The sequence below is a fragment of the Mustela lutreola genome, chromosome 1 (genome assembly GCF_030435805.1).
Source record: "Mustela lutreola isolate mMusLut2 chromosome 1, mMusLut2.pri, whole genome shotgun sequence".
In the NCBI taxonomy this organism is placed as follows: Eukaryota; Metazoa; Chordata; class Mammalia; order Carnivora; family Mustelidae; genus Mustela; species Mustela lutreola.
This window is the reverse complement of record NC_081290.1, coordinates 3067954-3095778: the sequence shown is the minus strand read 5'-3', so window position 1 is coordinate 3095778 and position 27825 is coordinate 3067954. Positions and strand designations below refer to the sequence as shown.

The 27825-nt window shown below is 39.8% G+C and overlaps 1 protein-coding gene across 1 annotated transcript in view; it reads right to left on the bottom strand.

The window, feature by feature from the left end:
• The window catches only part of ANTXR2 (ANTXR cell adhesion molecule 2), a 147330-nt gene that overhangs the window by 89727 nt on the left and 29778 nt on the right, over window positions 1-27825 (bottom strand). Inside the window, exons 8-11 of the mRNA XM_059155773.1 lie at window positions 18919-18979; window positions 16683-16781; window positions 14801-14870; window positions 2525-2603 (exon numbers count right to left, since the gene is read on the bottom strand). Of these exons, the coding sequence (XP_059011756.1) occupies window positions 2525-2603; window positions 14801-14870; window positions 16683-16781; window positions 18919-18979 (309 nt within the window). The remainder of the gene's footprint in view (window positions 1-2524; window positions 2604-14800; window positions 14871-16682; window positions 16782-18918; window positions 18980-27825) is intronic.

Here is a 27825-nt window from a genome sequence, read left to right as displayed (position 1 = left end):
AATAAATGAAACACGGGGAAGTAATGCATAGCACAAGGAACATAGTCAACATGGTCAACAATATTGTAACAACTCTGTAGAGGGACAGATGATAACTACTTTTGTGGTTACCATTTCAAAATGTACATGAATATCACATCACTATGTTGTACAGCAGAAACAAATAAAACCATGTCAACTATTCTCCAATTAAACAAACAAACAAACAAACAAACAAACACGACTTTCTTTGGTACTCTTTCCCTTCTGTTTGAAGCTCATAAAAGCTACTTTCTTTCTTTTCTTTTTTTTTTTTCAGTAAAAATCACGTGGAATTTCATTGATTACTTCACTCTACACAACTCTCAAATGTGTATCTCCAACCCAGACCTCTAGAATTCCAGACTTGTATATTCAGCAACTACTTTCACGATACTTCCACGGAGATGGCCACAGAGACATCCCTCACTCAACATTCCCCAAACAGAAGTCTTCGTCTTCTTCTAAACACCACTCTACCTACTAGTTGCTCAGGTAAAAAGGCCGGATTCATCTTTAATGTCCGTCTCCCACACCCACATCTAATCTGTCGGCACATCCCACGTGCTCCCCCTGTACTCAAATGTGTTTGAATCCGGTCACGCCTTACCATCTCCACCGCTGACTCCTCAGGGGAGACATCCTCCCCTCTCCTGGATTACTGAAGTAGCCAAGGACCTGGTCTCCAGATTTTTTAAAAACCATCTGGCCCTCGTGTGAAGCCTATTTTTATATAGTAGCCAGAATGATCTTTTCCAAGTATTAAGCCATATCATGTCACCTTCCAACAGTTCCCCATCTCCCTCAGAAGAAACACTCCAGGCCTTAACATGGCTCAGACAACCAGACGTGATCTGCGCCCCTCCCTCCACGCGTCTCGAGACTCTGGCTCTGCCCAGCTACCTCTCTCCAGCCCGTGGCCCGGTTTACCCTTGTCCGGTACGGCGCCTCCTTAGCCTTGTTCACGCTGCTCCTGCTGCGTAAAACTCTCTTCCCTCGGGTGGTCGTCAGGGCTCACTCCCTCACCTTCCTCAAGCCTCTACTCAAATCTCACCTTTTCAAGAAAATTACTTTGACCCCTTACTTAATATTACAACTTGCCCTTTCACTCTCTCCATGTCTGACACAACCCATGTCACCTTTTTTTAAAATCCCCTTACTCTCAAACGAACCCGACTCACAATGGGCTCTCCTGAGAACCGGAAGGGCCGAGGAGGACTTCTGTAAAAGTACAGTGTTTTGTAAATTCCAAATGCATCCTGCACACCAAAGCTGTGTGTGGCTATGGGATGCAAACACTCATTTTCCTGCGTGCATGCAAGACAGGTTAAAAAAGATGGCTAGGGGTGCAGAGTAAGAGGAAGGACAGAGTGAGAATGCCATTTCAGTGACCTAAGCACTGAGAAACGACATAACCACAAAAAGGTTGCAATCCCAACCACATCCTGAGAGGCCAGAAAACCTGAAAATTGCAACATGAATTACAAATAAAAAGAGGAAAAAAACCCTAGTGTTTTTGAAACACAGGTGTTGATAAAGACTAATCCGGAAAATTCCATAGTGGCCCAAGGGTCCATATGGATATTTATTTTCCTTGCAACGTTTTCTTGCAAAGAGAAAACAAGTGTCCCTAGACAGATAATACTGAGTTATGTTGTTTCTTGAAGGAAAGATGTGTCTCTGATTTAAAGATCAGAATATAAAGCCATGAAACCATGAGATATGAGAAAATGTTTAGGTTTGTAATTTTGGTTTTTCAAAAGGCCAGAATTTAGGGATTTTGTTGGCTTTGATTAATGTCTTTTTTGCAAAGATAATATACTCATAAAAATAATAGCCATGTACTCATACCCTTTAGTGTTTCCTGTTTTCATGTTCAACAATCAAATATCAAAACTTTCCATGAGCCCCAAAAATTAACTACAAGAAAAACACTGTCTTAACAATGAAGTTTACATTCTAAATGACCGCATCTTAGGTACTACAAGTCAATCATCCCAACGAAAACAGATTTCCAAACTGAGATATATCAAGTTATCAAAATCAGATTACTTACTCATATTAGAAAGCACCAACATTTAAAATAGATGAAATGTGAGGCCATTATTAAGATAGACTAATAATTTCAAAAACATAATCAATGTCTTAGGCACAATAATTCAACCTTCATAACATAAAAAAATTATTCCATTTTGACATTTAATGTTTCAAGGAAAATGCTTCATTTGAACTTTATTCTCCTTCCTTATTTTGATTTTTAAATATAACTTTTGAATTTTATAAATATCAAAATAAAAGTTATACTGTCTTAAAATATCTTTTTAATGAGGCTAAAGAGAACAAAGAAACCATGTAAAATAAATTCTCTGCGGCGTTTCCTTGTGGTGGTCTCGAGCGTCACTGTGTGCATCCTCCTCACTGTGGCACGCAACAGCATGGACAAGCCGTAATTATTTCCGGATGGAATTATTTTTAAAGCATAACTTCATGCAAACTTTTTACTTACACATTCTGTGGCTGTGACTATTAGTGAGCTTGAGATGACAGATTTTCCTCCATTAAAGCTCACTGAAACATCAAGAGTTCTGAAAGAAAATGAAAAAAAAAAGTAATTAAAGACACATTAAAAACCAGAGGATTGTGGGAGATTTTTATTTCCTTCTATGCTTCAGACCATCGAGAAACTCTACTTTTGATCAGTTGTGCCAGCGCCTTCCTTTCCTGCATCGAGTCCTTACTTAGTAGCCAGAAGCAAACACCTTAGATGATCTAATTGTTCCTGAAGAAGTATTAACGTAAGTAGGAACTTAAAAAAATTCCTTAAGAGAAATGCTGAGACTGTTTTCACAAAAACCTAAAAAGAAGAAGAGGAAAAAAAGAAAAAAAAAAAACCTTACATCTTATTTAGGTTCCTTTACCAATCTTCAGATATTACTATCATTGTAAGATTATTATGAACAAAAAAATAGGAAATTAAAAAAAAAAAACATTCAAGGGTAAAATATAGAGAAAGTAATACTATAAGAGAACTAAAGTGAAGAAAAAAGATAATTCAATTTACTTGTAGGTATTTTTGTGGAGGGTCCCAGGACATTAAAATATCTTGACAAAGGTAGAAGAAAGGATGATTTTTTTTTCATGGCTAAGAATCATCAGAGTTAGAATATTGCTCTTATTTTTGAAGTATGATTTCAAATTATAAGACAGTAATAATTAAATTTCATTAATTCAGATTCTAGTAATTATTTGGGATCACTCAGTCAGGGGTTGGTAAGTTTTTAAAATTTTTTTATTTTTATTTTTTCAGAGAGAAAAAAAGAGAGAGAACAAGTGCTCACAAAGCTTTGGAGAAGGGGGGCAGAGGGAGAGGGAGAGAGAAAGAATCTTAAGCAGTCTCCATGCCCAGCGCAGAGCCCAGTGCAGGGCTTGATATCGGGACCCTGATATCATGACCGGAGCTGAAACCAAGAGTCTGGATGCTTAACCCACTGAGCGATCCGAGCACCCCTGGTAACTTTTTTACTAAATATCTCTAACAAGGAAAAAAACGCTCTAACAGGATATCAAAAGAGAGGGAAAAAAAAAGAAGACTTTTAAATATTAAGGAAACCGCCCTTTTCCAAAATAGTTTACATGGTATATTATCCTATAATAATCAGTGTGCCAACATTTCAAAGCTGCACACCCATTAAAGCAGAAAGTGGTAGGTAACATTCTGGTAATCCGGCTTCTATACAGGGCCATACTCCCATTCTCACAAAACATTCTGAATTCTAAGAATTAAGAGCTAAAATCGACAACTGTTTTTTTTAAGATTTTATTTATTTATTTGACAGAGCGAGATCACAAGTAGGCAGAGAGGCAGGCAGGCAGAGAGGGGGAAGCAGGCTCCCTGCTGAGCAGAGAGCCCAATGCAGGGCTTGATCCCAGGACTCTGGGATCATGACCTGAGCAGAAGGTAGAGGCTTAACCCACTGAGCCACCCAGGTGCCCTAAAAACTACAACTATTATTGAAATTATAAACTAGTAAAATATTGTTATATTTAGAAGATTTCTTCTCTATCCCTTGAATTGAAAGCCAAATGCTACTAGTTGCAGAGAGTTATGATAAAAGAGAAACAATCTTCAGCCACCAGTAAAATTTTCGATTATGATGCCAGGGAGGGGAGACAAGACATATTATTTAGTCCCCGCTCCGTGCCAAAGACCCCCCTCAGCATTTCATGGACATTATCTCCTTAGTCCTCACAAGAGCCCTTAACGTAGGAGGTCGTTCCACAGTTGTGCAGATGGGGTACAGAGAACCCAGAAATGCTAACTGCTTTGCCTAAAGTGGTAAAGCTAGGTAGGGTTCTGAGTAATCTTGAAGTCTCCCCATCAGACCACACAGGCTTATTGAAATCAAAATCTGTATGTGCTTTTTACTCAATGTTATATTTAGTTTGGGGTCATACAGGAACAGAGCCATCAGGAAAGATACTCCTAGCAAACTTGGAGCTGAACTTTTCTTCAAGATTCAGGAATACTCCTATTAAAAATAGGTCTTATAAATTATTCCCTCCAAAATGTTTTGTTTAAAAAAACAAAAAAAGTTAAGCTATCTCCAGAAATGAATGAAAACTTAAGATGTTTACATCAACTGTTTGAACTTTTGAACTACTTTCCCACAGAATGCCAAGCGGCTTATTTAAGAAAGGAAACTGCAACCCAATTGCTTATTCTGCAGAAATGAGTGCCTTGGTTTGTTTCTTTCTTTTTGAAGATGAAGCATAGTTGAATCCAAAAATAATCTCCTGGTTTCCAATTCCTCTATTCTAAAACAAGTACCAGAAAGCATATCACATGGTAGGCATGGTTTTAGTTTGGGGGAAGATGATCTAAGTCACAATAATATACGATTGTTGCAAATAAATTACTGATTCAATTTTTATGAGTTCAGTAGATAAGACTGAAGTTGTTGATAATTTGGTGCTTAGAATTCACCAGAAATAAAGCCATTCTCTAATTAATGAAGGAAACATTAAACATTCTAATGCTCCTAGATGGAGAAAAAGGAAAAAAAAATGTTCATGCTTATCCAAATGGAATAAGAACAGAAGGTCCTCCTACAACAAATTCACCCCTTCCCCTAGCAGAGATACATGCTGATGAGACCTTGTAGGCAACCGAAACAACTGTGCACTATCCCCAGATCTCAGTAAACGCGGTTAGTGTCACAAAACTGAGTCAAGTCTCCACAGATACGGAAAGCCCCAGATGATTCTTCTGACATGAGGCCTCAACCAAAACAAGGTGGCCTTCCCCTTCTTGAGAGCTGACCATGGTCATCGACATCAGCACTGACAATGACGGGGTCTACTGAGTCCCTACGACGAGCCCCCCACGCCGCGCTCATCTTCTCCTGCAACCTGCACAGGGACCCACGGAGCTGGGCAGCAGCGTCTCCTCCACTTTCCAAGGGAGGAAACCCAGGCTTGCAAAGGTACCCGCCCCACCATCCAACTTCTCTGACTCTGTAGTCAAAGTGCATTTACTTCTACCCCAAACGTCCTTAATCCCTGATCAGTACATGAGAGTCTTACATTGAAATTTCTCTCATGGGTCACAGTGAAGTAACCGTCCCCCAGGTTTTTACCATATTCATACGTCGCTCATGGTTAACCAGAATGGCATTTACTAGATACTAAGAGAACATGAAAAATACACTACTAAAGTTAGTTCTGCCTTTAAATGTTGTTGTTTCTTTAGAAAAACATTTTTAAAATAATTTAAATTTAGGAAACTGGCAATGCCATGAAAGCTACCTTTGCCTAAAGTTACGCCACTCTTTTGCCGGCACACAGATTGGTAAATCCATCCTACCCTCTGATCCAAACCTAATACCCTGACCTTTCGTTATCCCCAAATTCCAATATACGTAATGTTTCCCGTCAGATTTCACGTCAGTTCTGTTAGTACCTATGGACTGCTCGTTCCTACGGAACCCCTACTTCTGGTTAGTGTATTACTAACAGTAGAACCCATCTTGGTTTTATTTAATTCCATAGAGAAGTGAGAAGTGTGGGGGGAGTTCGTTTTTATCTATCCTAAGAATCAATTAAAATCTGGCCCGGGACTTAAGGAGTTAGGAGTCCTGGGTTTGAAGCCTAGTGACTACACTCAGCCTTGCGTCCCTCCATCTGTAAAATGGGTATACTTGAACCTATTTCAGAGTTGTTTGGGGGAGGAGAGCGTGATAAAATAATAAATGTAAAATACTTAACACAGTGGCTGGAACACAGCAGTATTCCCAAATTACTGTCACACCTGATTATTTTTCTAACAGATTATTTAAAATAACAAGGTGCTTTTCACATAAAATCTTTGAGACCCAAACTAAAAAAGACATAGATAATATAGAAGAATACAGAGCAGCAATAAAATACTTACCTAACACTTTTTTGCTTAAAGAACTTCTATTCTATTTACTGCTAAAATACAGAGAGAGACACTGTTCGACAGCTGCCTACTGTATAAACATCATGCAGGCTGGTGTAGAGAAATTTTTCAATTTCCTCCCTGTTACAAAACATCATCTGATTAAACCCAACATCATAGGTTGTGTGCTTAAACCTCAAACTGCACTCTAAATTAGTTTATAAATGTTTGTCAGTAAAATCATTGGATCACTCAATCATTCTATTTTAAGTGAATTAAACAACTATTTGTAAATTGCCTCCAACACACCAAGCTAAGATGTGCGGGTAACAAAGCTGCAGTAACACATAAAACACAGCACTAAACTGTAATGAAAGGGAGCCACATAAACAATTATTAACAGAGTGTGTTCCTACTAAAACAGGAAGAAGCACAGGACTCCTACAGGACCCAGCGGTGGGAGACACTACTCCTCGGCTTTGCTGTGGGGTCATCAACCAAGGTTTCCCGCAGGGAGTCACTCAAAGACGCATCCTAAGGAATGATCAGGAGATGACGAGGGAAAGCGATGAGAAAGGGATCCAAGGGGGAGGAGCGCTACTTGACGGGCTGGAAGCCAGAACAGCACAGAACAGTCAGGGAACTAAAACCATTCAACATGGCGGCGGCAACGAGTGGGCGACTCAGAATACACGGCCTGCGTGGGGAAGGACTCTGATAAACCCAGAAGGCCATCGTTTAGACACTTGGAATCCGTCTTAAGAGTTTTTAAATAATGTAGAAATACGGTCAGAAGTGTGTTTTACAAATACCATTCTTCTTACAGAGCAGGGCATGGATTGGAAGAGTAAATTCTACAGTCGAAAGACCAATTACAAATATCTTGGTGTATTTCAGGTAAGAACTAAAGTCAAATTGCATTGAAATAGTGGCACTAAGGGTGGTGTGAAAATGAAAATTGGGAGTTATAGAGGAGTTAGAATAAAAACAACTAGACATTCATTGGATGTACAAGGTAAGGAGGAAAGAAATCATTCAAGATGACCAGAGTTTCTACTTTGCTGTGAGGTGGTATGCGCAGGAAACACAGGAGATGGAGAGTTTGAAGAGAAGTACATACTTTTATCTTGGGAACTTCAAGTCGAATGTGCGCATGAAAAATCCAGGTGAGTCAGCAGACAACTGGATAGTGGACCTTTGGATAGTGGGTTTAGAGTTAAGGAAAAGATCTTGTCTGGACATCTGGAGCTCCTCATCAAGAAAAGGAAGCCTTAAAGAAGATGCACTTATGGTCAGGCATCTCACCATAATGATAACTGAGTTAATGGATAATTGAGTTAAGAAGAGGAGCCTGAGAAGAAACAGCCAGGGAGGTGAGAATACAAATCATGAAAGACAAAGGAAAACTTCTGAGACAGGACTGGCCCGCGGTCCTTAATGCCGGGGCGGTCAGGGCAGAGAAGAAGGCTGAGAACTGACAACTTCCCACATTGTTTTCTGTAAACTGGTTCTACATCGTTTAGAATTGCTTACAAATATCTTAATCCAATCTTTGTTCCATTCTTGGAATATTTTTTCAAAGTAGAAGGATAGGGGCACCTGGCTGGCCCAGTTTCTAGAGCACACGACTCTTGATCTCAGGGTCCTGAGTTCAAGCCCCACACTGGGTCAGAAGAAACCTCAACCACTTACCATAACAAAAAGACTGCTTTACGTGCATTTTAATGTCACTGATACTCCACAGTGATAAAACTAAATTCATCCCACATGAAAAATTATTAAATAGTATTGTGATACATAATTAAGTAAATAAAACTCAGTAAATCCTAATAGTCACAGAGAGTTTATTTAATGTTTAAAGATGCAGGAGAGTTCCAAAACAGAATAGCTCAGTGCCAGATGTCAGAGCTACTCTGAACTAAGAAATTCCATACACTGTGAAATACGGTTGACGTTTCAATCCACAGTTGCCTACCGGCAAAGCATTCACTTACTGCTGACTTTATGCAAAGCCAACAAAAGAGTGCCATTTTATGATCCATTAACAAAGATGAAAAAATTAAATAAAATTGTGAAAGACATTTGCTAGAAGCAATAAATAATCTACCTCCAATTTGCACATACTGAAAATCCAGCTGGCAAATAGCCAAAATGTTATTAGAACTGCGGTGACTCCAGGTATTTTGAAATCGAGAGCTCCATTAAATAGTCCACAGACCTTTGTAAAAGTTACTTTTAAGTCTTCATATTTGTGAATAGTTTAAAGATTCTATTTCTAGTGATGGGTGTATATGGAAATTAGTGTTTTGTCTAAGGATATTCCCTTTAAAACAGTTAAAGGATTCCTGAATAAAATAATTTTTGAGATATTTCAATAAATGTGTAAAGTAATATATGAAGACTGCCAGATTTCAGAAGGAAAAAAAGCTATATTCAGAGATGTGCCATACATCATGCCTAAAGTTATAATTTTTTTCAGTATTACATTGAAAATAACCCCTTTTCGCTGTTTTTGTATATATATATATTTTTAATTTTATTTATTTATTTGAGAGCATGAAAGGGGAGAAGCAGACCCTTGCAGAGCTGGGAGCCTGATGTGGGTCTAGATCTTGGGACTCTAGGATCATGACCTGAGCCAAAGGCAGTGGTAAGCAACTGGGCAATCCAGGTGCCCCCTGTTTTTGTATATTTTAATAAAATAATGAAAATATACTTGGGAATAATCACTCAATTTTTAGTGCCTTTCATCCAAAAATCCCAAATGTCTTAGTAATAGCAAAAAACAATTGGTAGTATTTAGGAGCACTGCATAAGAGGATTTAAATACATTTTTTTTAAGGACATCCTCTATCTCATCGTGCGTCTGTCCCTCTCTGAACACTCCTGGCCACTTAAACACTGAATAACCCTGTTGGAAAGATCGTCCTAACACGGAGCCGCACGGCGCTTCCCTGTGCCTTCCGCTCGGGACAAGGAAGACTCGGTCAGATCCGTCGTGCACATGACAGAGCTGGCGTTTGAAGACAGCGGATGTGTCACACCTGAACCATATCATTTTCAGTATTTTAAGTTTCGCCCTATTTAACATTTCCACATTGGCAACATCTTTTTGGCCATCACTCCATGTGTTCAAATTCATTGTTGTTCCTCTTAGACAATTTCCAAAACTAAATATAATACTTAGGACGGAGATGCAAAACAGCTTAGGTGAACCGATCACATTTATGGGTCTAATCAGAAAGCAACAGGGGCATCTGGGTGGCTCAGTCATTTGAGCTTTCAGCTCAGGTCCTGATCCCAGGGTCCTGGGATCGAGCCCCGAATCCAGTTCCCTGCTCCGTGGGAAACCCACTTCTCCTTTTTCCTCACCCCCCAGCTTGTGCTCTCTCTGTCAAATAAATAAATAAAATCCTTAAAAAGAATAAAGAAAGAAAGCAATATATCCCATGAAAGAAAAGATAATGGTTCTAACACGGGGGTAGGGGTAGAGAAATAAAGAAACAGAGAGTCGGGGCGCCTGGGTGGCTCAGTGGGTTAAGCCTCTGCCTTCGGCTCAGGTCATGATCCCAGGGTCCTGGGATCGAGTCCCGCATCGGGCTCTCTGCTTAGCAGGGACCCTGCTTCCCTCTCTATCTCTCTGCCTGCCTCTCTGTCTACTTGTGATCTCTGTCTGTCAAATAAACAAATAAAATCTTTAAAAAAAAAAAAAAAAAAAAAAAGAAACAGAGAGTCCTCAGCCTTACTAAGGTTGAGATCACATTAGCTCTCACTAAGATTCTGATGTTTACATTCGGAGTAAAGATATACCTAATATCCTAGTATCCATGACAAAAATAAATAAATCAAGTCTCATTCCTCATTAGGAACAGAAGAGTGAATAAGGTGTTGTTTTACCCCCTGCTACTAAAATAATGGTATTAGGGATTGTATGCACATTCATATATAGTTACATTTTTTAAAAGAAGTGTTCATGTGGGAAGCTGGGCAAAAGGCAGAAAATTTGTCTAACCGAGAAAGACAAGTGGACTGAATCAATTTTATTCCAGGCAAAATAATCGTACTGAAAAAAACAACAACATTGAAGAAAATAACAAGATCCTATTACCACGTCGGGCTCTAACCCCGAGTCTGCCGCACCATTCATTTGGATGATCCTTCAGTATCACATGCTTGAAATTTTCCACATACACTAATGTCCCACCACTTCTTACTAAAACACTCTGTCAAGTGTCTTCCCACACTGCCTCTTAAGAGAACTAATACTATCAGTTTCATCTGATTTAGATATTTATTTCATATTTGCCAGAAGATTCTGGCCAATGTTTTTGAAAGCACATTTAACTATACCATATGCCTCCTTAAATCATCTCTATCAAACAAGCTGTAGGATAAGGCTCCGGTTCATTCTGTTCTGTTTTTCTTTCTTCACAATGTGTTTATATATATTTACCCAATTTGCTCTGTTCTTCTTGCCAAATTACAGGTCTGAGATCTCAGCTGTTGCAGAGCAGCTGTGCTATTGTCGCCGTCTCACTCCGCAAGGGTCGGAGGAGGAGCCCGTCGTGCAAGGGCAGGGACACGTGCGCGGTACGCCAGGGCCAGGAGGCGGAAGCCCTGCGGGGGAAGGACTCAAGGCACTTCACAGCGTCCTTCCTATTCAAACTGGAGACGTTTGGGTACAAAGGAGCCACTGGTAGAAATAAACTTCCCAACAATCCACAGATTTTTCTTGGTGAGCTCATCTGTTTCATCATGTGACACTTTAAAATTAAATTGTGTCCAGTGAAAGAAATACAAAAGAACAACCTCATGACTAGCACCTTTACATTCCTCCTGTTTCAGTACTAAGAATGCATCCATCTCAGAGGCGCCGGGGTGGCTCAGTCAGTTAGGCGTCTACCTGGGGCTCAGGTCATGACCTCACGGTCCTCTGATCGAAGCCCCCGGTGGGCTCCCTGCTCAGCGGGAGTGTCTGCTTCTCCCTCTCCCGGCTGCTGCTCCCTCCTCCTGCCCCCTCCCACCGGCCATGCTTGATCTCTCCCACTCTCCCTTCTGCTCATTCTCTCTCTCTTTCAAATAAATAAAATTGCTAAAAAAAAAAAAAAAAAAAAAAAAAAAAGAATCCATCTCCATCTGGATATCTGTAACAAATAAAGAAATCTGATAAACAGAGATCTCTCTCAAAGAAAATACTTCAGGGGCACCTGGGTGGCTCAGTGGGTTAAGCTGCTGCCTTCGGCTCGGGTCATGATCCCAGGGTCCTGGGATCGAGCCCCACATCGGGCTCTCTGCACAGCGGTGAGCCTGCTTCCCCCTCTCTCTCTCTGCCTGCCTCTCTGCCTACTTGTGATCTCTCTCTATCAAATAAATAAATAAAATCTTAAAAAAAAAAAAATACTTCAAAGACCCACTTCAAGAATGCTGACCGATGACATACCTGGGTAAGATGTGCCCAGATCCCTTTAACCTTTGTTTACTTCACAGGATCAATTTCCAAATGCAAACCTGTGGTCCTAGCTCCGCTGCTATATTCTCTGTCCCCGTCTCCCCAAGTAAAGCAACTTCCCATGAACTCTCTTACTAACTGAAATTCACAAGCCTTTAGGTTTGAAAAAGAAAAATCCTCAAACCAAATGGAATTCAGGAAGTAACATAAAGATGAGAAGGGAACTGATAGAGCGGGCTAATGAGATGAGGCACGTCCACGGATCCCGCTCTGAGACCGTGCAGCTGGCTCTGAGGCTGCCTATGTAGGGTTACTGCACCGGGGTGTTGTTAATTATTTAAGGGAGAGAACAGGGGGAACCATCACCACATCTGTCACCCTCACACAGGAAAAACCCTCATTCATTGTTGGGCCAGATGTGTTTATTTGAAACATAGACTAACTAGCTACTTAATGGGTTTGAATCCTTAGCCAAAAGCTAATTAGGCAAACATATTAAGCATCAGTCACCTTACAAGGCTAAACTGTTTCCATTGTGTTGATTTTAATCCAATCTCATAAGAGAGCTCATCACCTACGAAAGTATCTGAAGAGAACTCAAGGCAAAGGAAAGGTCCAAATTACTTGCAACATACTTAGAAGAACAGCAATGATGTCCCCAGATGCTGAATACATGAACAAATAAAATCTTTTCATGCTTTGCCTCAGTGGTATCATGTACTTGATACCAAAAACAACAACAACAACAACAACAACAACAACAACAAAACAAAACAACAACAACAAAGAAAGACCAAAAATAATTATTTTAGATCTCCTTCCCCCCAAATTCTCAGTTTGCTTGTAGGTGAAACAGTAATGTCCAAAGCCAAACAAATGACGACTTCTCATGCCTCATGTTTATTACGCTCTATTTAATTTTGTAAAATGACATCTCCTGGGTTTTTAGCCAATCTACAAGTACTGAAGAATACCAGCACTTTCTACAGTCGTCTCCTCAAAACAGGAGTGCTCAGGGCAAAGTCTGTGGAGAACAAATTCAATGTCTGGGACAGAACAGGCATATTGCATTTTATAACTGCTCTGGAGAAGAAAGTAAACTGTCTTCCTAATCCAATCACTGTTATTAAAATGCCAAGATAGTTTGCTCTTCTCTTAAATGGCACGCCACCCCAAAAAGATTCTGGTCATTCTTCTTTTACCTGATGTAAGCCCCTGCCCCTACCCACAGCAAAAGTAAAATATACAAAGTTCGTTATACAAATATACAAAGAATACAAAGTATTCTTTTTGCTTTTATGTAACCAGTAATTCAAAATATTTGAGAAAAATGCATATATCCTCTCATCTAATAAACATCTGTGGATCTGTTCTGTGTCAAGCATCGTGTTGGTGTTACAGACAGAACAAAAACAACAAAATTTAACGTATCAGGAAGGGAGACTCAAGAACAAACAAATAAATGCCTGGGAGAAAAAATTACCCCTGAAAGACATGAAGAGGGAGCTCAAAACTTAAGAGGAAGAAGACTGTATTGATTAAAGAGGGTGACCAGGAAGCATTCCCGAGGAGGTGACACTGAACAAGGCTTGAAGCGGCGGGTTCCAGTGAACGAGGAGAAGGAAACTTCAAGCAGAGGAACAGTGAGTGGAAACGTGTCGCCGTGGTTAAGGAACAGCAGAGAGACCAGCGTGCCCATACGGAAGGGGCAAAGGAAGCTGGAAGAAAGGGGGCCCAGATCCTATAGAACCTTGTAGAACACTGCAGTATTAGATTTTTCACTCTGAGTGGAAAATATCGAGGATTTGGAGTGCAGGACGACATAAATGACCGGCCTTAACAGGACCATTCCTGCTGAGGACTGAAGCAGAAAAAACCAAGAGAAGCTAACGAACTTTGTATATTTTACTTTCCTCTACTCTACATGCAAGATCAATACAAAGTAATCCTCTGACTTACTTAGTATCCTAAACATCTTGTATCCCCTACTGCTGGGCTAGGGAACATCTGAACTGTCTCCAATCATTCCTTCACAAAAAAAGGGGGAAAAAATCACAAAGAGAAAAACTAAATTATTAGTGAAATTACCTGCGTTTGGGTGCTTTAAATAAAAGTACTTCTTCCAAACTAAATATCCTTATTTTAACCAGCTACCATTATGGTTTATTACCACACCAAAGATCACGAGAAAACAGATGTTAACAGGACCTGGATACAAATTAAAGCTCAAATATTTTCTAGTCCAAGGTATGCCTTATTGAGCCATGTTCCTCCTGCTCTTTTATATTGATATTTAAATACCATAGGGGGTGGCTGGGTGGCTCAGTTGTTAAGCATCTGCCTTCGGCTCCGGTCATGATCCCAGGGTCCTGGGATGGAGCCCCACATCGGGCTCTCTGCTCCGCGAGAGGCCTGCTTCTCCCCCTCCCCCTCCCTCTGCTGTGTTCCCTCTCTGTCAAATAAATAAATAAAATCTTTTTAAAAAGTAATATAAATAAATAAATAAATATCATAGGAATTAATCAAAATCTCACTTTGGAACGTGCACGTGTGTGTGTATGTGCGTATGTACACGTGTAAACGTATTATTCTATGAAGTTTGAAATAATGATTGCAGCTCAGATTAGTTAAAGGCTCTAGCAATAGTTCTCACACCCATCCAGATAACTATTTATAGGGCCTTTTAATCAGTATTTAAGAAACAAAATAAAGCAGACATTAGCATTTTCAACCTACTAAGCGTATATTATGTATAGTTATAGTAGCTCAGAGCAGTTTGCCTAGAGCTTACTGTTTCATGTTCACTCTGTACATAAAAAAAAGAGGCAGTAAAGTAATTAATGTATATTTATCACCATTTCCTAATAATTCATAGCCTAACATGTTTTTTTCAATGTTTTTAAGGAAGTACTTACTCTCCCACTTTATTCAGGGCAGGTGCAGGACAAAGCATAGAATTAAGGTCCACACTTACTGGATTAACACCTAGAAAATAAAATGCCACTGAATTCATACAGAGCTCTACGTATCTCACACAGTTTCATTAATACTATGAAAAATCTAACTGCAATCAGGTCAACGGTGAAACATTAAATACATTAGGATAAAAAAAGAACAGATTCTCATCTAGAAAGAGAAGGAAAAAAAAAAGAAAAAATAGAGGTCATAAGCCTCCTCGATATACAGTATTGGCAAATTATAAGTGATGGCTTTTATTAGACTAAATTCACAAATATTTGTAGAGACTATAAAATTATCATCTTCTCCATTTCCGCTTTTCAAATATCTTAGACTTTGAAGGATAAATGACACATATTTTTAAAAAGCAGAATTTAAAAACAATGAGACAAGATGAATATCCAAGAAAGACTGAATTTATTTCAGTTTAATAAGATAGCTGGATCTTACAATAAATAAATAAATTTCATAAAACTAAATGCTTAAATTGCCCTAATTTTAATAACATATGGGGGGGAAATCTGACCTATAAATATTCAGAAAAGTTACATAAGCAAATGGATAATCCTAGAATGTAAAGGATGGAAACACAATCTGACTCCAATTATTTCTTCAGTGATTTACTTTAATAAACTTAATTTTACGTAACAAAGGAAAAACTATGCTTATACTACAATCAAATATCTACTCATACTCAAAGGGAGTCGGGTGAAACTAACTCTCAGATTTAGACAAAAATATTTTGTCCTCTTCAACTGCGGAATCTATTCCGGAGAGTTTGGTGCAAATACCATTGTCTTGCCTTCCCAAAATGCAGATGCTAACAGGAGAGGCAGGAGGTGGTTACGGCCTTGCTCGCGCTGAGACCCTCCCCACGCCAGCTCAGCAAACACGCTGAACGGCTGCTGCGCGCACAGCCAAAGCTGCGCTACTGGGATGTTTAGTACCATCAGGGCAGCTGCAAATCTTACATGCACCTCTCAAAAAATAAATCTAGCAGAGTTCACAGAGTTACAGCATCTGCCTTACAAATTACAATCTTGGAAGCCGATATAATCATTGATGAGGGAAAAAGGTCTTAAAGAGACCCAAAATGCTCAGAATATTAGAATCTATTAAAGGAGCTTCTTGCACAATGGAGATAAAAACATTATATTTATCTGCTGTTTGGAAAGCCACATTAGGGAAAATAAAACCTAATTGTGTAAATATGATAATTATCAACAAACAGCTCTGAGCAGGCACTAGAGATCAAAATATGTGAACTATCTAAAAATATAAAATATATAAAATATCCGTAAGGCTTTTATCCGTAAGACAAAAAGCCTATGTCCAGGAGCTGCTGGGCGAACTATTGGGAAATTAGATTTAAAAAATGAGTGAGAATAAAATAAGGCAATAAGCAGTAGAACAGCCCAAGAGAGCTCAATTTTCAGGCAAGAGTGATAATAAATAAATCTGGGGAAAGAGGCAGTTAAACCCAGCAGTTGATGTCCACATAGAGGACGGTCAGGAAAACTGGGTTCAACTCTCTGCTCTGCCCTTTCCTGACTATGTCACCAAAGACAAATCATTTTACTCTTTCTGCCATTAGACCATTATCTGTAAAATGAGGCTCCTTAGGACAAGGTTCACATTTCTTAAGTTATAAACAAAGGCCATAATCACTCAGTAACAAAAATAATTATTATTACTATTTGTACTATCACTGGACTTCATTTCTTCCTCCTATGTTTAAAAAACAGAGCATGGTTGATTTCAGCTGGAAAGAAGAGACAACGCGTGGTGCTTATATGCCACGCAGACACGCAGGCAACAAGGAAACTACGAGGAACCTACTCTGTGTGTGCGTCTCATTTACAGTGTAGGTGCAGAGAACACTTCCATCCCGAGTGCCCAAGTTGAATCCTCTTCCGGACAAAACAATCTGAAATTCATCTAGGAGAAGAAAAATAAACATTTTAATCCATGCTTTACATTAATAATAATAATAATAATAATAATAATAATAATTTGAAAGTATCAAGATGCACAGAATGAATTTCTTCATAGTATTAAGCCTACTAGTAACAGTGAAGACATTGCTTATTTCCGACTTTCTTTCTTGGGCCCCTTAGTGAAATTCAGGGAAGATACCATTTACTGCCACATAGGAAGGCAGTATTTCATTTGTTAAACAAAGTGTTTTCCCATAGTAACCAGGATGTAAGAATTGAAGCCTGACAGTTATTCCCACGTAGCACAGAAACTTCCCCGACCTCATCTTCTCTGACCCAGAAAAAGAAAGAAAGAAGGGGGGGGGGGGGGAGAGAGAGAAAGGAAAGCATAGAAAAGAAAAGCAGGAAAACTTCCCCAAATTCTGTGGTTAGGAAAGTATCCGCAGGAAAGAAGCTTCGTTGTTTTTCTCTCCTCTAGGGTATCAAGGTACGGGAATGTAGAGAAAACTACTTATTCATGCGCTCTGTTTCTCAGAACTGCCGAGTGCTGTATTGCTGTATTTTCCTTACTCCGACAGCCCATATGGAGTTCTTTCACGGTTTCCTGACATTACTCACCGGTTTCATTCTGTTGCATACAGATTTATAACTCACCAAAGGTCATGCCTTTTGGACTATTAACGATCTACGGCCAGTCACTAAGGAAAGTTTATTCAGCTTACTGCTCAGGACTCACATAGGAGCAGCTGTCACTAAATGTCAGTAAAATAAAATGCCGGAAACACAAGTGAACTGATCAAATATCTTGATCGGCATTTAACTGTCTGCTGTTCAGCTGTAAGATGTATGTTAACTATTTCAACAGTGATTACCTCTCAGTCTTCTCGGACGACCTCCTGTCTACCACAGTCTAACATGCACACAGTAATTTACTGAGGAAGGAAATACTGCTATGCCACTGTTCATTAAGTATATTATAAAAGGAATTTCACTTAAAAAGTGCAGGTAAAACAACTTAAGATGTGACTCAGCAAAAAGAATAGGGCTTTCGAGTCAGACGGACAGAGTCAGCTAGGGCAACTCCTGATGCAAGTTCGTCATCCTGGGCCAGGGGTTAGGAAACTGTCGAGGGGCACGTGGGTGGCTCAGTCGTTAAGCATCTGCCTTTGGCTCAGGTCATGATCCCAGTGTCCTGGGATCGAGCCCTGAATCAGGCTCCCTGCCCAGCAGGAAGCCTGCTTCTCCCTCTCCCACTCCCCCTGCTTGTGTTCCCTCTCTCGCTGTGTCTCTCTGTCAAATAAATAAATAAAAATCTTCAAAAAAAAAAAAAAAAAAAAGGAAAGAAAAAACTGTCGAACTGTTGTTAGGACGAACAGGTAAAATCATGAAGGAGACGCTCTGGGATGGTCAAATGCGCTACTCCTCTTCAACATCCCAACGACCGTTAAACAGGGAGTCTACAAGATGCAGAACTTAAGACCATCACCAGCGGTTGGGAGGCTCCATGGGAAATTACACAGCACATTTCCTCTTCCACTAGGCCCAACACTCTTCCTTTTCTAAATTAAAAGGAACTCCAAGTCAGCCTTGAAGAAGAAACAGAATAGGCCAGAGAGTATCACATTCTCCCTGGGTAAGGATGGCTTGGGAGTGCTAAAACCAGGGTTTGTTCCAATGCCGGCTAATGAAGCCTCCTGCTTCTTCCCACCATCGCCCATCCGTCCATCACTCCCGTGCGTGCCCTGAGCCGCTGGGAGCCGTGCTTTGGCCAGGTCACCAAAGCACGCAGCTCAGAGTCCACAGATACAAGACTGTTTGTACAACCAGATAAAAGAAAAAAAATCTCATATTTTATTTTACTTGTCATAGGAAAGGTCTCAAACATGAACTAAATATACAGAAAATTCTAAAAGCCTGTCACACAATATGTTCATTATTTAAAATAACACTCCAATCTTAAAAAATTTGAATTTAAAATAGAAATATTTCAAGGAATTATTTAAAAATTCTTACAGAAAAGGATGCCAAAAAAGTTAATTTTGTTATTCTCTTTCCAACATGAGTTTTAAATCATATAATTTAACGAGGGGAAAAAAATACAATTTCTTACATGGTATTTTTAAATTCTAACCACTTACCCCCCACACAGACACTTGAAGGCCGCAATTCCAGAATTTCAGTGCATGACCGATCGAGTATCTAAAAAGGAGAAAAGAAGACCAACGTAGAGAATTAATTTCTAACATGCAAAGTGAATTATAAGATTGCTAATGATCTTTAAGTCTTCCCCTTAACTTCAATAGATGGCAGAGAAAATCTACGATCATAGACACTACTCTCAAGCCCTGAGAAAATTTCTGTGCTGTCCTTCAGTATACATTCCAAGACTGTTCTGTAGGAATCCTTATCTGATTAGAGTAAACTCAGATAAGCACAGATAAAGCAGATGTTAACCTCCACCTCCACGTCTGGGAGCCTTGAACACAAAGACGACTACACTTTCTCGGTTGCCATAAAATCTAGGCTGACTTTTCCTGTCGGGCAAAAACAAGGGAGCACATCAGTCCTCCTGCTCAATTATGCGAATTTAATATGTTTTTTATTAAGAGGTTCAATAGAGTATCAATAAATAAACATTTCTTTGGCTGTGGCATTTTATTCGATGTCTCAGCCTCAATTCCCACAGATGACAATCCCCCTTATATGCACCAAACGTTACAGCTGCGGAACACAGGCTCTCTGTACGTATGGGCCAAGTATGACCCTCAAAAACACAGAGTCCGCACTCCAGCATTCCCAGAGCGCAGGAACAGAATGGCTCTTCTTAGCTTGTTCCGAGAAACAGAAACCACCATACAAGGCCCAAGGCTACAAGTGAAAAACAACAGTGATGCAATAAGCGGCTCCTAATGGACACAACAAGCCCGTCTTTATTTTTGGAACTGCTCTGCTCTACATTATCAAATTCAGACAAATTCCAGATGATCCTGGGAGACATTCCTTTCTCGACAGAGCTGAAGACGGATGACGGACAGTGGGCTCCAGCCTCTCCCGCTCAGAGCTGAAACAGGAAGGAAGGAAGCAGAAACACTTTCCGTGCTTTCTTGAATAACAAAAGGATAAATTGTCAGACTCTAAAAGCCAGCTGGGAATTTCTGTCGCTGAAGAGACATCACGGAGAAGGGGGTGTCACTTGTACTTTTTAAGATCCCTTCGCCAGTAGATCTACTTTTTGCAAAGCAATTGAAGGTTAAGTGATTGGGAAACAAATAGAGTAAAATTTTATGTCTGAGAAATTCTGAAGGAGGTCTGTTTAAACTCAGGAATGACCAGAGATGGATTCCACAGTCACCCAAAGGTTTTACATTGCCCAAAGACCTCCTCTTGGTCTGCTATTTTATCCCCTATAATCAATACTCCTCTCGGGAGAATGTACCACACTTCAATTAAGAATTGGGCAAAGAGCTGAGGACCACTGTCAAACACTGACCCACCTCGTGGAGGGGAAGAATCCCAATATTTTAACACCATACAGGTAACAAGACTCAGAGGGGAACAGAACAGAAAAGTTTTGCTAAAGGAATATGGAGCTAAAAAGGTTCCAACTAACCAAAATGCAGCATTCTAGCTTTGGCTTTGGCCAGTCTGAGATTAAAGAACAGGAAGCTGTGCAAATCAAAGGGAAACACAAAGCCTTCTATCTGACTTGCCAGCAAGTCTGAAGGAATTTATTTTAAATAAATTAAGGGGCGCTTGGGTGGCTCAGAGGGTTAAGCCTCTGCCTTTGGCTCCGGTCATGATCTCAGGGTCCTGGGATCGAGTCCCGCATCGGGCTCTCTGCTCAGCAGGGAGCCTGCTTTCTCTTCTCTCTCTCTCTGCCTGCCTCTCTACCTGCTTGTGATCTCTGTCTGTCAAATAAATAAATAAAATCTTTAAAAAAAAAAAAAAAACTGATCCTGTTAAGGAGGCTCCTGTGAAGGAACGTCTTTCAGGTCACAATTTCTTTATCTGTTATTTTAGGCATACCTCTAGGGCCATTACTGAAAAATGTTTCAAGCATCAAGAGAAACTATGAAAGGTTTAAAGTTTGAATCCATTGGAAATCGCAGCTGTTTTTTAAAGATTCCTTAGAATAAGGTACATGGAGAAATTACAAGATATTCCAGAGGCCAAGAAGATGCAACCCAGAATGACCACTGGGACTTTCTAAAACTGTGCTGGTTTTCTCTCTCCTAGCAATATTGACCATAAATAAGTCAGATCTCAAAATATTTAAGACACATGTGTGTATCTTGACTTCCTCTTTTAATTTGATGTAATCCACTGAGTAGTTTTAAAATGATAGTTCCAGGGGCGCCTGGGTGACTCAGTGGGTAAAGCGTTCCGCTCAGGATTGTCTCAGGTCTTGATCTCAGGCTGGTGAGATCGAGCCCCACATTGGGCTCCATTCTGGGTGTGGAACCTACTTGAGATTCTCTCCCCCCACCCCGCTGCCCCTCTCTAAATATAAACAAACAAACAGCAAGAATCCAAAAATAAAATGGTATTTCCAACAGCAAGATCAAATGATCAGTTAGTGTGGCACTCTCCTGAAGACTGGAGAGTAAACCCCTTTGAGGACTGTTGCTATACATTTCTGAAGCCAGTCCCCGTAAGGTAATTTCATTTTAAAATAAAGGTTCAAGATCATTTAGAAATTTATTTTCTATTCAACTCTGAGAATAAAGAAATCAAGTTACATGAAGCAGAAACTAAGAATAATTAAAGATTGGTTATATATTGCAAGAAATTGTGTAATATACATTTATACCTCAGAATACATGTACATTAATTATGAACTTTAAAAAAAAAAAAGATTTTACTTATTTATTTGACAGAGATCACAAGTAGACAGAGAGGCAGGCAGAGAGAGGAGGAAGCAGACTCCCCACTGAGCAGAGAGCCCGATGCGGGACCGGACCCCAGGACCCTGGAATCATGACCCGAGCTGAAGGCAGAGGCTTTAACCCACTGAGCCACCCAGGCGCCCCAATAAAATGAGCTTTAAAGATATGATATTACTGAATGGAAAAGTGAATCGAGGAGCACATTCATGGAAAGGCAGGCAGTGTAGACCACGAGTCATAAAGTGGCAGCACCATGTACAGGAATCCGGCTGAATCCCCCACAGGACATTACCTGCCCTTCTCTGAAGTTTGTGGTGATTTTTTTTTTTAATTTCTTTGGACCTGATGTTCAATTAGTTGGGTATATGCATCACCTCCTTGATTAGAAGACAAACTCTTTGGTATAAAAAGAGGGTATCACACTGTACAATCCTCTTGGGACCAGTACATTGTTCTATATGCACAGCACAACCAATACATGTTTAGGGAATACAGATTACATGAATTATTGAGAATATTAAAAATATCTATCTAGTAAGCAAGTCAACAACCATATTGTGACAAAGATCAGGCAGGATAAAGTTAATTTATGTGAAAAAGCATCTAGCCCTCCAATAAATTGTGACTGTCAGAAATCCAGAAACTCATAATTTCAAAGTTCACCCAAACCACTTCCACATGAAAAACAAAGAGAGGGAAAGAGAATGTAGTGGGGAAGGAAGAGAGAAAAGAAAGTGTGTGCTTTTTTAAAAAAGAAAATACATCCTAAATTTGGTTTTTCCATCTAGAGTTTACCATCTAGAGTCCCTATATTAGGAAAATAACTAGAAGTCAAAATAATTAAAAGTCTGTATGCAGACAGTTTTCCATCATTAAAGTATTCTTTTTGTTTTTTTTTTTTAAGATTTTATTTATTTATTTGACAGAGATCACACGTAGGCAGAGAGGCAGGCAGAGAGAGAGAGGAAGGGAAGCAGGCTCCCCGCTGAGCAGAGAGTGAGATGCGATGTGGGGCTCCATCCCAGGACCCTGGGATCAGGACCTGAGCTGACGGCAGAGGCTTTAACCCACTGAGCCACCCGGGTGCCCCCCATCATTAAAGTATTTAAACAATCAGTTCCATAAACATGAAACAGTTTATAATCTATTCTCCATACAAGCCACTGCACACAAGTCAAATGCTCAAGATACCAAAATAGGTCTATTATACTAAAATTACCATCACCAAATGGCAACTGACAGAGAGGACAAATATTTTAAACACTCTAGTTAATTTTTACTAAATTAAATCTGTTATTGATTGATTGAACATTGGATCAGGTGTCCCGTCTACAATAACTGACGCATTATCTTTCATACTCTGCATTTCCATCATTGTACAACACAGCATCTTGTAAGGATGTTTCTTCAAATATGTGTTGCCATCTGTCTTCATTATATCTCAATAGAAACGGAAAATAGTTTCCACTAAAGGTCGGCCTTGGTTGACATCAGAGAGAGCTAATAGCACCATAGACGAAATTTAAAGACAAGCCAAATGCTATTAATAAAACTAGGCACTTTAATCCATGCACACACTAGATGCAAAACTGCATCATTTGAGATTTTGAAGTATACACACACACACACACACACACACACACACATATATATAAATTGGCAAAGAACTTGATGCTCACCATGAAAAAGAAGTATACTACCTAAGCATCTGTTCACTCAAAAAGTAATATCAGTGTTAAGGAATTATTACAAATGAAAATAATGGTACATTATTACTTAATCCCTATTTTTAAGTCCTCAAATATTAACAGGGATAACAAAAGCCAAATTTACTAAAAGTCAAACTTCCTAAATTTAGTACAAATATCAGGAGTCAAAAATGCAAAAGAACTTCTAACAATGGTAATAATTATTATCATTTGGGGGGAAATTATTATGTTTCAGGAACTGTGCTAAGCACATTAGCTGAATTTCTTCAGTTGATCCTCTCAAGTCTTATGAAATACATACTATTTTTAATCCCCACTTTATAAACGAGAAAACTGAGGTTTTAGAGAGGTTTTTTTAATTTTAATTTTTTAAATAAGAACAACTAGTTTTTAAATAGCCCAGCCAGATCTCTTCAAGTTTGACTCTAAAGCCTGTTCTGACCAGGGCACTATGCTACCCTCCAGGCTTGGGACAGAGAGTCTAACCATCATAAAGTCTAACACCTAACAAACTACTGAAAATGTATCTGCTTGTTTTGCCCACATTCCTTTTATACTATCAAAACATTCCACAATCTATCTTGTTTCTTATCTTCAAGAGTATGTCACTAAGCTTTCACCTACGTTTATTGGGGTTTTTATATATTTGTTTTAAAATTCCCAGTTCCAAAGCACCTGGGTGGCTCAGTGGGTCAAGCATCTGACTCTTGGTCTCCGCTCAGGTCTTGACCTCAGGGTTGTGAGTTCAATTCCTGCATTGGGCTCCATGCTGGGTGTGAAGCCTACTTCAAAAAAAATTTTCAATCCCACCAATTTAAGTAAGTCAACATTTTAGATCATCTTATGAATTAGTAACATATAGGATATGCAAATGCTTAGGGCCCTCGTCCTTTTGATTAATTTTTCCTCTATTGTCTTATTTTACTATTGTTTTCTATCTCAAATTTGTTTTGCACAGATAAAACACATGTACTCTTCACTTCTCAGAGTAATCTAGAACCTAAAAGACAAGAGACGCTATACTAGAACAACAGAAGGTCCTAACTCTGATTTGGGGGCACAGCAAGCACTTGGAAAAAGAAAATCAAACTGTGTTTAGAAAATCAATTTGTTATCTGAACACATTTTTTAATTTCATAAAAACAATGGTGTCAATGGCATTTAAAGACATTGAGGTTTCATACATTTCCAGAATTTGCCTGAGTCCTAGGAACAGAAAGGATATTCGGAGCCAGAAGGCAGAAGGTTGGGGGTTTTTTGTTTCATTTTCTTTTGTTTTTCTCCATTTTTTCTGGACAAGGAACAGACTTTAGGTGAATTTTTTATACAGAAATGTTAGTCTTTCTCTCCCCCTCGCTCATTGTCTCACCTAGGTTGCTAGACACACAAACAACCCTTTTTTAAACACAATCATTATCCAGGTTCTCTACTGCCCAAAAAATTCCATCTCAATGTAGCTGTTCTCAGCTCATGAACTGATTTCATACTAATATATGAGTGCAAATATATGAAATGATGACTCTTCAAACAACCTAACAGGGTTATACCCTTAAGAGAGAGTTTTTAGACCACGAAAATCCCTATGCATGGAAATTCTGACAGCACAACTATTCAGTTAAGCAAGAAATGCAAGCAGCACAAGGGAAAATGTTTTCTAGAATGCGATGCCCGGGTGTGCCGGGGTAGCTCAGTCAGCTAGGCGTCTGCCTTCGGCTGAGATCATGATCCCGGGGTCCTGGGATCGAGCCCCGCATTGGGTTCCTTGCTCAGCAGGGAGCCTGCTTTTCCCTCTGCCTCTGCCTGCCCCTCCCCGCTGCTTGAGTCATTCTCTCTTTCTTTGTCAAATAATTTTTTTTTAAATCTTATTATTTTTTTTTTTTAAATGGGACGCGCACACTGGAAAGCAAGGTGGGCTTCCCTACCCGAGGGAGGTCTGCTCCTCTGCTGTTCTTCCCTTGCTTTCTTTCCCTCTTATGTTATTTGTGAACCATTGAGTCTCTGAAAACTTTTTAACGTACGGCGGCACCCACAGGGCACGGCTGGGTGGAAGATGACGATGTGACCTCCAGGAGAGGTCGTCCCGGCAGAGCAGCTGTTGCTAAATACAAGACCATTGGCAACACTTGTGTTTATAAGCCAGTACGAATCAAGAATGGAAAAGAAGTTGGGGCACCGGGTGGCTCAGTGGGTTAAAGCCTCTGCCTCTGGCTCAGGCCATGATCCCAGGGTCCTGGGATCGAGCCCCACATCAGGCTCTCTGCTCAGCGGGAAACCTGCTTCCTCCTCTCTCTCTGCCTGCCTCTCTGCCTACTTGTGATCTCTCTGTCTGCTAACTGGATGGATAAAATCTTTAAAAGAAAATAAAAAAGAGAATGGAAAAGAGGTTAAAAGACACAGAATTCTAAATTCTAGTACTTTGTATAAAAATTCTAAACACCAATATGTTGTCGCAAACTGTGAATTTAATGCCTAGAAGACAGTTTTATGTATTTAATCTCTATAATCACAGTCACTGTCCTGTCTCCTTAATAAAACATTCAGGACTGCTTCACATGTATTTGTCTTGGGGCGCCTGGGTGCCTCAGTCGGTTAAACCTCGGACTCTTGGTTTCCACTCAGCTTCTGATCTCTGTGTTGTGGGATCGAGACCCGTGCAGACCCTGTGTTCAGCGCTGAGTCGGCTTGGGATTCTCTCCCTTTCCCTTTCTCTACATCCCCACGCCACGCTCCTCTCCTACGCACACCAGCACACACGCGAGTGCACACTCGCACACACACTTTCTCTCTCCCTCCAATAAATAAATACCTTAAAAAAAATAAAAAATGACATGTGTTTGTCTTGAACGCTTCCTTTTAAACATGTGATAAAAAGTCTGCACCATATTACGATAATAAATTTGAGCAAATATTACCCCTCTTCCCAGTGGTTTGGGATAAAACTACAAGAGGAACAATAGCTTTCACCCCTACAAATTGGAATTGTTTTCTGTCGCTTCTATCTGGTGTGTCCAATTTTAATTCACAATTTGTGCAATTCTGCTCATCCAAATACTCTGGTTAGTTCGGTGTACACCACAAATACTAATTTCATGGAATTTCTCTATTTGGCAAGAGAGAGGGATAGAGAAGCATGGTTATTTGTGCCTCCCTCTGGGTTCGTTGTTGCTTAGCAGGAAGACCAGACGCAGCCTTAGGAGTCAGCCCTGACCTTGTGCCTGCTGGCGTCTCTCAGATCACGGAGATTTGGCAGAAGATCAAAGTAAGTCCCACTGTCACTGTCCCTTCTCTGCAGGGTGACTTGAACGAAGCATCAGAATGGCGTTTCGCTCCGAGTACTCCAGGCAGGTTCAAATTAATTCCGAGTGAGCCTACATTGAACGCTCTGGTCAGGTTGCAGGATCTCACTCTGGGCCAAATTTACATACAAAGTGGCAAGTAGCAGCAGTGCACTCTGTAGCCAGAACCCGCAGTGCTCGCAGGAACAGAGGTGAGAACCACTGCAGAGTCAGGCACAACTCTTAAATACCCTCTTGGTTACAAAGCAACTCGTCTTGCTTCCTTATAAAGTTACAAACAGGTCTTTATAACTACTGAAGAAAAATCCGGAAAAGGGGGCAGCATCATCAAGGAGCCATCTAGAGCAGAAATAACCAGACAGCACCATATTCGATTTCTTCTTTCTGAGATATTTAAGGTATGTATGAAACCATATACTGATCGGAGAGCTTGTAAGTTCCTCAACATGTTTACATAATGTACACGAGTTATAATAACAGATATGGGACATGGAAGTAGTAAAAGCCATATTAGGGCCTGAAAAAAAAAGCATATTTGTAAATAGTTGTGACCTTTTTCCAGGCATTTAAGATAAAATGGAATTGATTAGTGAAAAACTGTTGTTGAGAGACACCCAAGATAAAAAGTCAGCATGGGGGTGCTGGGTGGCTCAGGTCATGATCCCAGCATCCTGGGATCGAGCCCGTAGTCAGGCTCTCTGCTCAGCAGGGAGCCTGCTTCCTCCTCTCTCTGCTGCCTCTCTGCCTGCTTGTGATCTCTGTCTGTCCAATAAATAATAAAATCTTTAAAACAAACAAACAAACAGAAACTCAGCACGGAATTAGTTAGATAGGGAAACAAAGCAGCATATGACTTAGGACATGTGGTGTCTTTGAAGTTGATGTTGAATGTTGGGGACATATCTAGGTTTTATGATTTGAAGATCAAACGATCAGCTTAAAAAAAAGAAATTTTCCACAACTAATATAAACAAAAACAAATTTTAAAATCTGTACTTTTTCCAATTTCTAAATGGCTACAGAAAGGCTATTATATTTGGAAAATAGAATATAGCCCATTCCAGAAGAAACTAGGTAAACCCTTTTCTAATGAATGATAATACCACATATCCAAACCCAACCTAATATAAAAGGTAGATAACACAGTATATTAA